The 13,766-nt window shown below is 39.4% G+C and overlaps 1 protein-coding gene across 1 annotated transcript in view; it reads right to left on the bottom strand.

Annotated features, from left to right (window-relative positions):
- Positions 1–13,766, bottom strand: part of DNAH14 (dynein axonemal heavy chain 14) — a 324,938-nt gene that overhangs the window by 59,414 nt on the left and 251,758 nt on the right. Inside the window, exons 60-62 of the mRNA XM_065937125.1 lie at positions 12,726–12,970; positions 9,541–9,962; positions 9,263–9,461 (exon numbers count right to left, since the gene is read on the bottom strand). Coding sequence (XP_065793197.1) covers positions 9,263–9,461; positions 9,541–9,962; positions 12,726–12,970 — 866 coding nt within the window. The remainder of the gene's footprint in view (positions 1–9,262; positions 9,462–9,540; positions 9,963–12,725; positions 12,971–13,766) is intronic.

Genomic DNA, 13,766 nt, shown 5'->3' with positions numbered 1-13,766 from the left:
GAGGCCACTGCCATGAGAAGTCTGAGCATTGCAATGAAGAATAGCCCCCACTTGCTGCAACTAGAGAAAGCATGCATACAGCAATGAAGACCCAGCACAGACAAAAATAAATAAATAAATATATTTTTTAAAAAAAGAATGTTTCATCAGCTATCTGAGTATTTCTTAGCCCAGCCAAACTGACACACAAAATTAACTATGGGGGTTACCAGTGCAAATACATAAAACATCTTAAATTTATAGCATTGTATTTTCAACTGAGAAAAACAATTTCAACTGCATGCAAAAACTTTCTTCTTAATAGCTACCTCCAACTTTTTATTTTACTGATGTCACAAGCCACATCTTTATATATTATATACCTGTTAACATAGATTTATAGGGTTCTTTTGTTTTTTATTTATTTGTTTGTTTGGCTGTGTCGGGTCTTAGTTGTGGCACGTGGGATCTTTGTTGCATCATGTGGGATCTTTTGTTGCAGCATATGCTCTGTAGTTGTGAGACGCAGGCTCAGTAGCTTCGTGACATGTGGGATCTTAGTTCCTCGACCAGGGATTGAACCTGTGACTCCTGCATTGCAAGGCAGACTCTGTACCACTGGACCACTAGGGAAATCCCAGATTAAAAGTTTTCAAAATGCTTTTTGTCATTTAAATTCTATGTGTCCAAATTACAATAGTACAGGTTTCTATATTTTTAAATCTATTTACCATTACTATAGAATCAACTATTTTTATATGGCTTTATGTTGCTCTCTATTATCATTTTGTTTATACTTGAAGGACTTCCTTTAGCATTTATACTGAGCAGGTAATTATTTCTCTCAACTCCTGTTTTTTTCTGTGAAAGTCTTAACTTTTCCCTTCTTTTTGAAGGACACTTGCCTGGTGTGTGTGTCAGTCAAGCCACAAATGACTACACATAGTCCTGGGGCCCTATGTGTAGAAGACAAGTCCCTTAGCTGAATAGAGAACCATATGGACAACTAGAAAGACTTGAGAAGGCTGGACTCCACTTGCGAAGAGTATGTAGATGCTGGCTTGCCCCCAGACCTCACCTACCTGAACCAAGTGAATGTCCAGATCTGCTCATTCCATGCCAGAGCATGACACTGAATTCAAGCCTGCCAGCAGCTATGGAAAGACTCTACCTAGGGATGCAGAGGTGACTTGGGGGCCTGGGGCATAGCCTAGGTGAGCAGCAGTGGCCATTGGCAGTACTTACTCAAGTGGCAGCCCAGACTGTGGATGGCAGCACAGCTGCTAGGTTTCTGTGACCACCTCACTGTGCACTCCAGCCCAAGTCAAGTGAATGCTTCAGCCCCACTCACTCCATGACATAGCACAACTAGATCTGGGCTGGTCATGACCAGGGAAAAGATGCAACTGAGGGCTGTGTCTGAGGGGAGCTGAAAACACCCACAAGGCTTCTGTGGGCACATGAGCATCCTTGGCTTCAGCACCCCCATTCTTTGGGGCAAGGGTCCCAATGAGGGGAAGGAGGAAAAACATACACTTAAAGGGAATAGAACCAGCTGGAATTCAACCCTCAGGGCTTCTACTCTAGCACCTTGGGAGCAGACTCCCATGGTGATGGACACTGAATAGATAGGAAGTCCTCCTCACACTCTGTGCAGGCTTTAGCTTCTTTATCTCCAGCTACACTTCCTACCAAGGTGATAACTGCCAATACACCCTGAGGAAAAACATGAGTGGAATCCACATCAAATCCAGCCCCCCACCAAAGGTATGGGGCGCACAGAGTCTGCAGAGGGACACTCCCGCATAAGAACACTCCTTTGAGACCACAGTAGGTAATAGTACCTTTCATAATAACTTTCTCTGCTTCTTTATAACAGTTTCACCTAAATTTATAGAAGCAGGGAAAGTTAAGTAAAATGAAAAGCAGAGGAACGAACTACTTTCAACTGAAGGAACAAGAGAGGATTGTAAATTGGTACACATACTATGGAAAAAGTTATGACGTTCCCCAAAAAGTTAAAAATGAAATTACCACATGATCTAGCAATTTTGCTTCTGGGTATTTGCCCAAAGAAAACAAAAACATTAACTTGAAAAGGTGTGTGCTCTCCAATGTTCATTGCATCTTGATTTACAATAGCTAAGATATGAAATATCTTAATATTTATAAATAGCCAAGATATGGCGTGTGCGGCCACTCAAGATGGTTGGGTCATGGTGGAGAGGTCTGACAGAATGTGGTCAACTGGAGAAGGGAATGGTAAACCACTTCAGTATTCTTGCCTTGAGAATCCCATGAACAGTATGAAAAGGCAAAATGATAAGATACTGAAAGAGGAACTCCCCATGTCAGTAGGTGCCCAATATGCTACTGGAGATCAGTGGAGAAATAACCCCAGAAAGAATGAAGGGATGGAGCCAAGCAAAAACAATACCCAGTTGTGGATGGGACTGGGGATAGAAGCAAGGTCAGATGCTATAAAGAGCAATATTGCATAGGAACCTGGAATGTTAGGTCCATGAATCAAGGCAAATTGGAAGTGGTCAAAGAGGAGATGGCAAGAGTGAACGTCCACATTCTAGGAATCAGCGAACTAAAATAGACTGGAATGGGTGAATTTAACTCAGATGACTACTATTATATCTACTACTGTGGGCAGGAATCCCTTAGAAGAAACGGAGTAGCCATCATGGTCAACAAAAGAGTCCAAAATGCAGTACTTGGATGCAATCTCAAAAATGACAAAATGATCTCTGTTCGTTTCCAAGGCAAACCATATTGAATATATCATGGTAATCCAAGCCTATGCCCCATCCAGTAACGCTGAAGAAGCTGAAGTTGAACAGTTCTATGAAGACCTACAAGACCTTTTAGAACTAACACCCAAAAAAGATGTCCTTTTCATTATAGGGGACTGGAATGCAAAAGTAGGAAGTCAAGAAACACCTGGAGTAAGAGGCAAATTTGGCCTTGGAGTACATAATGAAGCAGGGCAAAGGCTAATAGAGTTTTGCCAGGAGAATGCACTAGTCATAGCAAACACCCTCTCCCAACAACACAAGAGAAGACTCTACACATGGACATCACCAGATGGTCAACACTGAAATCAGATTGACTGCATTCTTTGCAGCCAAAGATGGAGAAGCTCTATACAGTCAGCAAAAATAAGACTGGGAGCTGACTGTGGCTCAGATCATGAAATCCTTATTGCCAAATTCAGACTTAAATTGAAGAAAGTAGGGAAACCCACTAGACCATTCAGATATGACCTAAATCAAATCCCTTATTATTATACGGTGGTATAATTGATTTATACCACTGTGGTGGTATAAACCTAAATCAAATCCCTTATTATTATACAGTGGAAGTGAGAAATAGATTTAAGGGACTAGATCCGATAGACAGAGTGCCTGATAAACTATGGACGGAGGTTTGTAACATTGTACAGGAGACAGGGATCAAGACTATCCCCATGGAAAAGAAATGCAAAAAAGCAAAATGGCTGTCTGAGGAGGCCTTACAAATAGCTGTGAAAAGAAGAGAAGCGAAAAGGAAAGATATTCCCATTTGAATGTAGAATTCCAAAGAATAGCAAGGAGAGATAAGAAGGCCTTCCTCAGCGATCAGTGCAAAGAAATAGAGGAAAACAATAGAATGAGAAAGACTAGAGATCTCTTCAAGAAAATAAGAGATACCAAGGGAATATTTCATACAAAGATGGGCTCGATAAAAGACAGAAATGGTATGGACCTAACAGAAGTGGAAGAGATTAAGAAGAGGTGGCAAGAATACACAGAAGAACTGTACAAAAAAATCTTCATGACCCAGGTGTTCACGATGGTGTGATCACTTACCTAGAGTCAGACATCCTGGAATGTGAAGTCAAGTGGGCCTTAGGAAGCATCACTACGAACAAAGCTAGGGGAGGTGATGGAGTTCCAGTTGAGCTATTTCAAATCCTAAAAGATGATGCTGTGATAGTGCTACACTCAATACACCAGCAAATTAGGAAAATGCCGGGAGCCATTATGGGAGGTCCCACCCGTGACGAGGTCATGAAGAAAATACTGGGCAGGCAAGGCCTTCCGGGACCCCATCCATGACGAGGTCATGAGGAAAAAACCTGACAGGCAAGGCCATCTAGGATAAGGGACCCTCCAGGTTGGCCTTGGCCTCTACCCCACCCTGTATCCTCCCCCCTTTTTCTGATGTTGTTCTTGTTTGCCCTGTTGCAGATTCTTGTGTTGCCTGCTGAGAGCTCTCCTGCTCCTCTTTCACTGAATGAGGACCAACTTAAAACCCTAATTAATAAATCTCCTGGACGCTGCTACCCTATGAAGTGGCCAGGGATGAACGAAATGCTTCAGTTCAAACCCTTTTGCTGGCATTCTGGCTTGTTTGATAAATGTGTGCTCCCAGTGCAAAAAATGCTCATGATTGTTCTAAACATCCTAAGCACAGTACGCTAACAAAGGACACCATTAAGCATAGGTCCCTCCACAGGGTGAGAAAAGTTCCACAAATAAAATAGTCACAAATGTGCCTAATAAAAAGTACTTTAGATAGAGATTAGCTGGTGACTTCTTGCAGGTAATTAACTTTTAGACTAAGAGCCTGTTTTGTGCCATATCTGTTGTTTTTGCAATCCTTTGCATTTCTGTTCTGTAAAAATGTAATCCTATCTAGTTCCCATGGATTAGAAAGAAAATAGATTAACCACAAAAAAGACAGGGTCGGCTACTGAAGTTGCTTAAAGTTATACCAGGTGCAAGCCATAAATTGTCAACAGGCCTGAAAGCCAAAAGATATTATACATAGAGATTAACCATAAAAAGGGCCCTAATAGGCACAGAGCCCTTTGGGGGGTGAGGAAGCCCTATTAAAGAATACAAAAAATATTGTTTTAAAAGTGGTTATTAGATCAACGTTTGATTGATGTTAATGTGCTGAGGTTGTGCAGTGGAAACTATTGTTAATATAGTTGGAGATCTAGAAAAATAAGAGTTTAGCCCTAGTGTAAAAAAAATAAGATAATTGTTCATTTTAACCAGGAGTGCTAAACAGGGGCTCCCTCGCCAGAGTCGCAGAGTCTTTGTGTGTTAAACTTTTTAGATAAATTTAGCTGAGAACTTCTGCAAAAAGATTGACTTTTATGTTAACAGGATTGTATTTCTATTATGTTGCAACCTACTGTACCATGAGACTGCCACTTTTCTGTTTTCTGCTAACCTCAAGGCCAGAAGATAATGTACCAAAAAATCTATGGGAAAAGACTCACATAAACAAAAATATACAGAGAACACCTGGTTTCGTGAAGGACAAGCTGATGTAATGTTAAACTAAGTCTGTATGCTTATCTGCCCCTTAGAAATGTACCAATTTAGGATATAAAGGCGATGGTGAAAAATAAAGCAACTGCCAGACTCTGCTGCATATCCTGGTCTGGTCTCTCTCTCTCTCTCATTCGCCGAGGCCGTTCATCCTGAGGGTTCCCCTGGATCCTGCTGGGGCTGGACCCCGGCAGGAAAACTCAGCAGTGGCCACAGGACTGGGAAAGGTCAGTTTTCATTCTAATCCCAAAGAAAGACAATGCCAAAAAATGCTTGAACTACCGCACAATTGCACTCATCTCACACGCTAGTAAAGTAATGCTCAAATTTCTCCAAGCCAGGCTTCAGCAATACGTGAACCGTGAACTTCCAGATGTTCAAACTGGTTTTAGAAAAGGCAGAGGAACCAGAGATTAAATTGCCAACATCCACTGGATCATCAAAAAAGCAAGAGAGTTCCAGAAAAACATCTATTTCTGCTTTATTGACTATGCCAAAGCCTTTATATAAATTCTGAAAGAGATAGGAATACCAGACCACCTGACCTGCCTCTTGAGAAACCTATATGCAGGTCAGGAAGCAACAGTTAGAACTGGACATGGAACAACAGACTGGTTCCAAATAGGAAAAGGAGGACGTCAAGACTATATTTTGTCACCCTGCTTATTTAACTTATATGTAGAGTACATCATGAGAAATGCTGGGTTGGAAGAAGCACAAGCTGGAATCAAGATTGCTGGGAGAAATATCAATAACCTCAGATGTGCAGATGACACCACCCTTATGGCAGAAAGTGAAGAAGAACTAAAGAGCCTCTTGATGAAAATAAAAGAGGAGAGTGAAAAAGTGGGCTTAAAGTTCAACATTCAGAAAACAAAGATCATGGCATCTGGTCCCATCACTTCATGGCAAATAAATGGGGAAACAGCGTCAGACTTTATTTTTGGGGGGCTCCAAAGTCAATGCAGATGGTGATTGCAGCCATGAAATTAAAAAATGCTTACTCCTTGGAAGGAAATTTATGACCAACCTGGACAGCATATTAAAAAGCAGAGACATTACTTTGCCAATAAAGTTCTGTCTAGTCAAGGCTATGGTTTTTCCAGTGGTCATGTGTGGATGTGAGAGTTGGACTGTGAAGAAAACTGAGCGCCAAAGAATTGATGCTTTCAAACTGTGGTGTTGGAGAAGACTCTTGAGAGTCCCTTGGACTGCATGGAGATCCAACCAGTCCATCCTGAAGGAGATCAGTCCTGGGTGTTCATTGGAAGGATTGATGCTAAAGCTGAAACTCCAATACTTTGGCCACCTCATGCAACGAGTTGACTCATTTGAAAAGACCCTGATGCCGGGAGGGATTGGGGGCAGGAGGAGAAAGGGATGACAGAGGATGAGTTGATTGGATGGCATCACCGACTCGGTGGACAGGAGTTTGAGTAAGCTCCGGGAGTTGGTAATGGACAGGGAAGCCTGTCGTACTGTGATTCATGGAGTCGCAAAAGGCGTGATTTCTAGTTTCTGCTAATAGTCTGAAAGCAATTGACAAATCACCACTTTTTCCTCCTCAGGGAGAATGTCAGATTTCCTCTAAATTTAACGTGTTGCAACTTAGAGAGATGGGAATACCAGACCATCTTACCTGTCTCCTGAGAAACCTATATGGTGGTCAAGAAGCAACAGTTAGAACTCTATGTGAAACAACTGCCTGGTTCAGGACTGAGAAACGGGTACAACAAGGCTGTTTATATGCAGAGCACATCATGAGAAATGCTGGATTGGATGAATTACAAGCTGGAATCAAGATTGCCATGAGAAGAATCAACAAGCACAGAAATGCAGATGATATCACTCAAATGGCAGAAAGCGAAGAGGAACTAAATAATCTCTTGATGAGGGTGATGGAGGAGAATGAAAAAGCTGGGTAAAAACTAAATATTAAAAAAACTAAAATCATGGCATCACTTCACGGCAAATAGAAGGGGAAAATGTGGAAGCAGTGACAGATTTCCTCTTCTTGGGCTCTAAAATCACTGTGGATGGTGACTACAGCCATGAAATTAGAAGACAATTCCTTCTTGGCAGAAAAGCTATGAGAAACTTAGTGTGTTAAAAAGCAAAGACATCAGTTTGCTGACAAAGGTCTGTATAGTCAAGGCTATGGTCTTTCCAGTAGTCATGTACGGTTGTGAGAGCTGGACCATGAAGCAGGCAGAGCACTGAAGAAATGACGCTTTCAAACTGTGGTGCTGGAGAAGATTCTTGTGGGTCCCTTAGACAGCAAGGAGATGAAACCAGCCAATGTTAAATAAATCAACCCTGAATACTCATTGGTAGGACTGATGCTGAAGCTGAATCTTTGGTCAATACTTTGGCCACCTTATGTGAGCTCATTGGAAAAAGACCCTGATGCTGGGAAAGACTGAAGGCAGAAGGAGAAGAGGGCATCAGAGGATGAGATGGCTGGAAATGCAATGGAAATGAACTTGGGCAAACTCCAGGAGATGGGACAAGGAGGTCTGACACGCTGCAGTCCATGAGGTCACAAAGAGTCAGACACAACTAGAAACTAAACAACAACTTAAAATTATAACATAGCACAATAATATGAATGTATTAATGCTGCTGAACTGTACACTTAAAAATGGCTAAGATGGCAAATTCTATGTTATGTGTATTTTTACCATAATTTAAAACATAAACATATTAAAAATATACAACACTGGAGCATCTGCAAAGATCCAATACTTATATTTTGCCTAATCTTTTGGATAAGCATGATTTTTGTAGTTCAAATTTTCAGGGAATTTTCATAAGAAACTGAGGGCAATTGAGGGTGAAATTCACCTTCTGATGGTATTTAATCAAAGGATGTGTGTGTGTGTGTGTGTGTCCCTATTGACAAGCATTAGGTATTCTGCTTTATAGATTAGAATTATAATAACCTAGCAATTGTCACTTATTTATTCATTCAAAAATTATTGAGTATCAGTTACAGGCTTCCCTGGTAACTCAGATGGTAAAGAAGAGGAGGAGACCCAGGTTTGATCCCTGGGTGGAGAAGATACCCTGGAGAAGGGAATGCCTACCCACTTCACTATTCTTGTCTGGGAAATCCCAGGGACAGAGGAGCCTATCAAGCTACAGTCCACATGTTGCAGAGTTGGACATGACTAAGCGACTAACCAAAATCACTGCAGATGGTGACTGCAGCCATGAAATTAAGACGCTTACTCCTTGGAAGTTATGACCAACCTAGATAGCATATTAAAAAGCAGAGACATTACTTTGCCAACAAAGGTCCATCTGGTCAAGGCTATGGTTTTTCCAGTGGTCATGTATGGATGTGAGATTTGGACTGTGAAGAAAGTTGAGCACCGAAAAATTGATGCTTTTGAACTGTGGTGTTGGAGAAGACTCTTGAGAGTCCTTTGGACTGCAAGGAGATCCAACCAGTCCATCCTGAAGGAGATCAGTCCTGGGTGTTCATTGGAAGGATTGATGCTGAAGCTGAAACTCCAATACTTCGGCCACCTCATGCGAAGAGTTGACTCATTGGAAAAGACCCTGATGCTGGGAGGCATTGGGGGCAGGAGGAGAAAGGGATGACAGAGGATGAGTTGGCTGGATGGCATCACCGACTCGATGGACATGAGTTTGAGTAAGCTCCGGGAGTTTGTGATGGACAGTGAGGCCTGGCGTGCTGCGATTCATGGGGTCGCAAAGAGTCCGGACGCAACTAAGCAACTGAACTGAACTGAGCTGAAGTGACTAACACTCTCACTTTCACCTAATATGCTCAACAGTGTAGCGGATACAGTGATGAATTAGATATTGTACTTGACTTCAAATTGCTTTTAGTTTAATCATTGTAGAAGCACTGCCTTGGCGCACCTTAGAGATCTTTTAGTACTTTTCAGAAAATGTGTTTAATGGATTTTATTTTTACTTACTGTTGAGTTTAGGCTGGGGCATTACACCTTTAATATTTACTAGCATGCTAGAATTTAAGAAGATATTCCATTCTTCCTCTGGTAGAGATCCAACGTCATCCTGCATTAAATTTCCATTAGCATTATTTTGCATGATTGTAGTGCAAAGCCCAAAGGAGAAACAAAGTTTATGTCGATTAAACAGAGCTGAAGAGACCACCTATAAAGAAAACATAAGTGTTAGGCTAGCCTAGCTGGGTCAAATAAATGTGCAAAATTCACCTTTGAGAATGTCTCACCTTAAAAATGTTTCTTGTCAATGTATCTATTGAATTTTTAAGATGTCTATCTAAGGTTCTTTTTTCACTTTCCAATTTAGGCTCTTTTGAGAGATTTGTGATTTCATGACCTTTTTTCAGAAACATTCTCTCCCTTTTCAGACTGTGTTCTTCCTGTTCTTTGCTTTTGAAAACTACTGATGAAACAAAAATTTGACGAAACCAGTCTAGGGAGAATTGGTACATGTAATCAATCTTTGCAAGATTAGACACTAGAAAGTAGAGCAGGGCACCCCGAGTAGCAATGGGGAGATACAATTTACGTGTTTCTTCAATTTCACTTTCTGCTTTTCTTGTTGCTTTGATTCGCTTTGAAATTTCGTTTGAAGTCATCTTGGATTTTCTTAAGATGTCTACAATTTCCTCATCGTCTAATACAAATCCTAAAGACAAAAAATGAGCTTAAATAAAAACCATTGGAATATTAAATAATTATTTCCTCATGGCAATTTCCTCATTCTCTACTCTTTATCTAAGAGTTTTACTATTGGCCTTTTGTAGGTTTTATTTTGGACATGGACCTATCTTAAATGAAGATAGGCCATGTTTCTAAAAAATTTGATTAATAGTACATATGCCTCCTCCATCCCATCCTCTAGTCTCTTATTTATACTACTTTAATGTTTGAGGATTTTATTTTTATTATAGGCACATAATATATAGCCATTTCATCATAAGGAACGCATTTCCACTTGATCTTCTATACACACAGAAAATGAAAATAAAATTTTCAGAAAATAACAACAGCACCGTTATTTTATGAGATATACTCTGGTATTTTCCATTGTGTTCTATTTTATTAAACAAGGTTGATAATGATCAATAAGAGTGATTTTTCATTCCACTAATGGGTTGCTACTCACCTTTAAAAAAATACTGCTTTAGAAACATACATAATAGTTCTATCCCTTTCAAATGTGTAAGACAACTTTCATATTCCCAGTTTAAACTCTACTGTTCTATAGTAGAGCTATTCCTATTTTTCAAGTGCTCTTTTTTTTTTCCCCTTGGCCAAGACCTAAGACTCGGAAGATTTTATTTCCCTAGCCAGAGGCTGAACCCATGCCCAAGGCATGGAAAGAATGAAGTCCTAACCACTGGACCACCAGGGAATTCCCTCAAGTGTTTTCATTTAATTAAAAAAATTTTTTTTACTTTATATTGGAATATAGTTGATTAACAATGTTAGTTTCAGGTGTACAACTAAGATTCAGGTGCACATATACACGTATCTATTCTTTTCAAATTCTTTTCCCATTTAGGTTATTAAAGAATATTTAGCAGAGTTCTCTGGGCTATGCAGTAGGTCTTTGTTGGTTATCTATCTTACAATCATTTTTTTAAGTAGATAAATTAAGAATTTTAGTTGGAGTTTCAATATCAAACTCTCAAAAATTAATAGAATGACTATACAAAGAGGTAGAAGAATATAGTAGACCTGAAAAGCACTGTGAACCAATACAACATAATTAAGATTTATATGATTTTTACACAACAGTAGGATACAAATTCTATTCAAGTTCCCATAGACTGTAAACTAGGAGCCATAAAAACTAGGAACATAAAACAAGATGCAAAAAAGTCATGGTCTAAAGGTATTGAAACCATACAGTCTGATCTCTTATCACTGTGGAATTATGTTAGAAATCAATATCAAAAGATATTTGAAAATAACCCCCATATTTTCGAGTGCAATGTGACATTTTCCAAGAGAGATCTTTGACTTAGCCATTGAAGGCCTCAATAAAGTCAGATTGAAAAAAAACACAGAGGGTGATTGCAGCAAAGAAAGCATTTAAATGAGAAATCAGTGTCAAAATGAGAAATATTTTCAATGATACAATTTCTAGACCCCTTGATGCTCACCTCTGGACACAATTTGAAAAAATCCTCTTGGGTGGCATCCAGAACTAAACATGGTTTGACATGGCCATTGAAAGGAATCATGGGATTATTACATTTGAAGATCTGGAAACCATATTCTTATTGATGCAGGTGAAGCAGTCTAAGTTACATCTGGATCTAAACTATGAGCTGCTTCTTATAGTCACTACCCTTGATCTACCTTTCCCCACAGGGGGTGAGGAGTCACACCAAATATAAAATATTTACAAAAAGATGGTAAAGATAATCTGTTTTTACTAAAACTTGGAAAGGAGAAAAAAATATGTTCAAAATCAAGGGGTCTTTTATTGAGCTTTTTCCAAGAACAATTTTTATTAAGTGTACTATCTGTAAAAAGTTGTAGCCTTTTAAAAATATCTCAGACTCTAAAAAGAGAAACAATTAATACAGAATAAACATTAAAGGTATAATAACAGATATAGTGCACTAATGTGTGTTATCATAAAGAAGTTTTCCTTTGTCTTGTTAAAACTATTGTTTGTCCAATTTAGGAAAAGGTTATAGCAAATATGACATTTGTCAGAAAATAGGAGAGGCTGTGTTCCTGAATCTCATTAGATCCGTTGTGTTGCTTTCTATGTAGTTTACGTAAAACCTAGATGTTTTGGTTTTGCTCCCTAAGAAGTTAACAACTATGATTCCAATCTTGCATGAGAAACAGATATGGAAACCTTGTTTATGTAACTAGTCTTGTGATTAATAGAACAACAGCTTAGTCATGGGTTACTAAGAAACAGCTTTTAGGTGTAATCAAAATAGAAAGGGAACAAAGTCAAATCTTTCCAGGCATAAATGTGTATTTAAAGTTTCATAGTAAACAAATATACCTTATTTTGTGATTTATAATAAGAAATATATCTTTGGTCTTCATTCCCATTTTTGGCACAGAGCTTCTAAAATCTTTGGAATTTCCTATAGAACCTCTGAGGTGGAGCTAGTGGTAAAGAACCCACCTGCTAATTAACAGGAGATGTAAGAGACAAGAGTTCAATCCCTGGGTCAGGAAGATCCCCTGGAGGTGAGCATGGTAACCCACTCCAGTATTCTTGCCTGGAGAATCCCATGGACAGAGGAGCCTGGCAGGCTATGGTCCCATAGGGTTGCAAAGAGTCAGATAGGACTGAAGCGACTTAGCATGCACATATATTTGGTAACAATTCAGAATAGTCCTTTCAACTTTTATTCTGTCTTTTACAAAGGTATGCAAGGGTCTACTAACATCACTAAAGATCTTAACTTACCTTGTGCATTCTGTAGTAAATTTAATGTTTTTTGTTCCAGTTCTTCAAGAGTCTTAGCATCAAGGGAAATACTCTCTAAGAGCTGGAAACGTTGATTTTCTAAATGAGGAACTTCATGACTTAATACAATAGATAAGAGTTGATCTTGAAAACCTTGGAATGTTACTGTGAAGTTTATCATAGTAACAAAACTATAGAGGAATGGAGGAAAATAGGGGTTGTCTATTTCTGTAGATACATATAACCTAAAATGTGAGAAAGGCACCAGTTATTATTGAAAGGATATGCAGAAGAAGAAAATGAAACAAATTTGTTTAATAACAAAAAAATTTCTCCTGGAATTAAACAAGATTAATTTTTAGTTTTATTCAGCCTTGTACACAAAGTAGGCTCTCAGTTTATACTAAGTACTGTCTAGAGCTTTAAAAATACAACCATAAATTATGTACCTATTTGGTCTAAGCATAAGGAAGTGGAAAGAAAAACGCTGCATAATGGGAGTTTTGATTTGCTACTAGATCATTGTAAAGACTATGGTTTTCACACTGAGTGAGCAAGAAGCCAATGGAGGATTTTGAGAAGAGGAGAGACATGATGTTTCATAAGAAGACCACTCTAGCTGCTGTCTTGAGCGTAGCCTGAGCAGAGGGAAGACAGAGGAGAAGAAGGAAGCTAGGAGGCTGGTTAAAATGTGAGAGATAGTGATGGTGGCTTGGAGCTAATGTCGAACCAGTGGAAGCATTCAAGAGTGCTCAGATTCTGGATCATTTTTAGTTTTCATAGCAACCCAATATTTTGGGCTGCACCAGACTTCCCTGGTGGCCTAGTGGTAAAGAATCACCGGCTAATGCAGGAGACACAGGTTTGATTCCCGGGTTGGGAAGATCTCATGGAAAAGGAAATGACAACTCACTCTAGTATTCTTGCCTAGGAAAACCCTTGGACAGAGGAACATGGCAGGTTACAGTCCATAGGGTCGCAAAAATGTCAGACGTGATTTAGCAATGAAACAACAACATTTTATAAAGGGTGAAATTGAAG

The sequence above is a fragment of the Muntiacus reevesi genome, chromosome 5 (genome assembly GCF_963930625.1).
Source record: "Muntiacus reevesi chromosome 5, mMunRee1.1, whole genome shotgun sequence".
In the NCBI taxonomy this organism is placed as follows: Eukaryota; Metazoa; Chordata; class Mammalia; order Artiodactyla; family Cervidae; genus Muntiacus; species Muntiacus reevesi.
The sequence above is the reverse complement of the archived record's forward strand: the minus strand, read 5'-3'. Positions and strand labels throughout refer to the sequence as shown.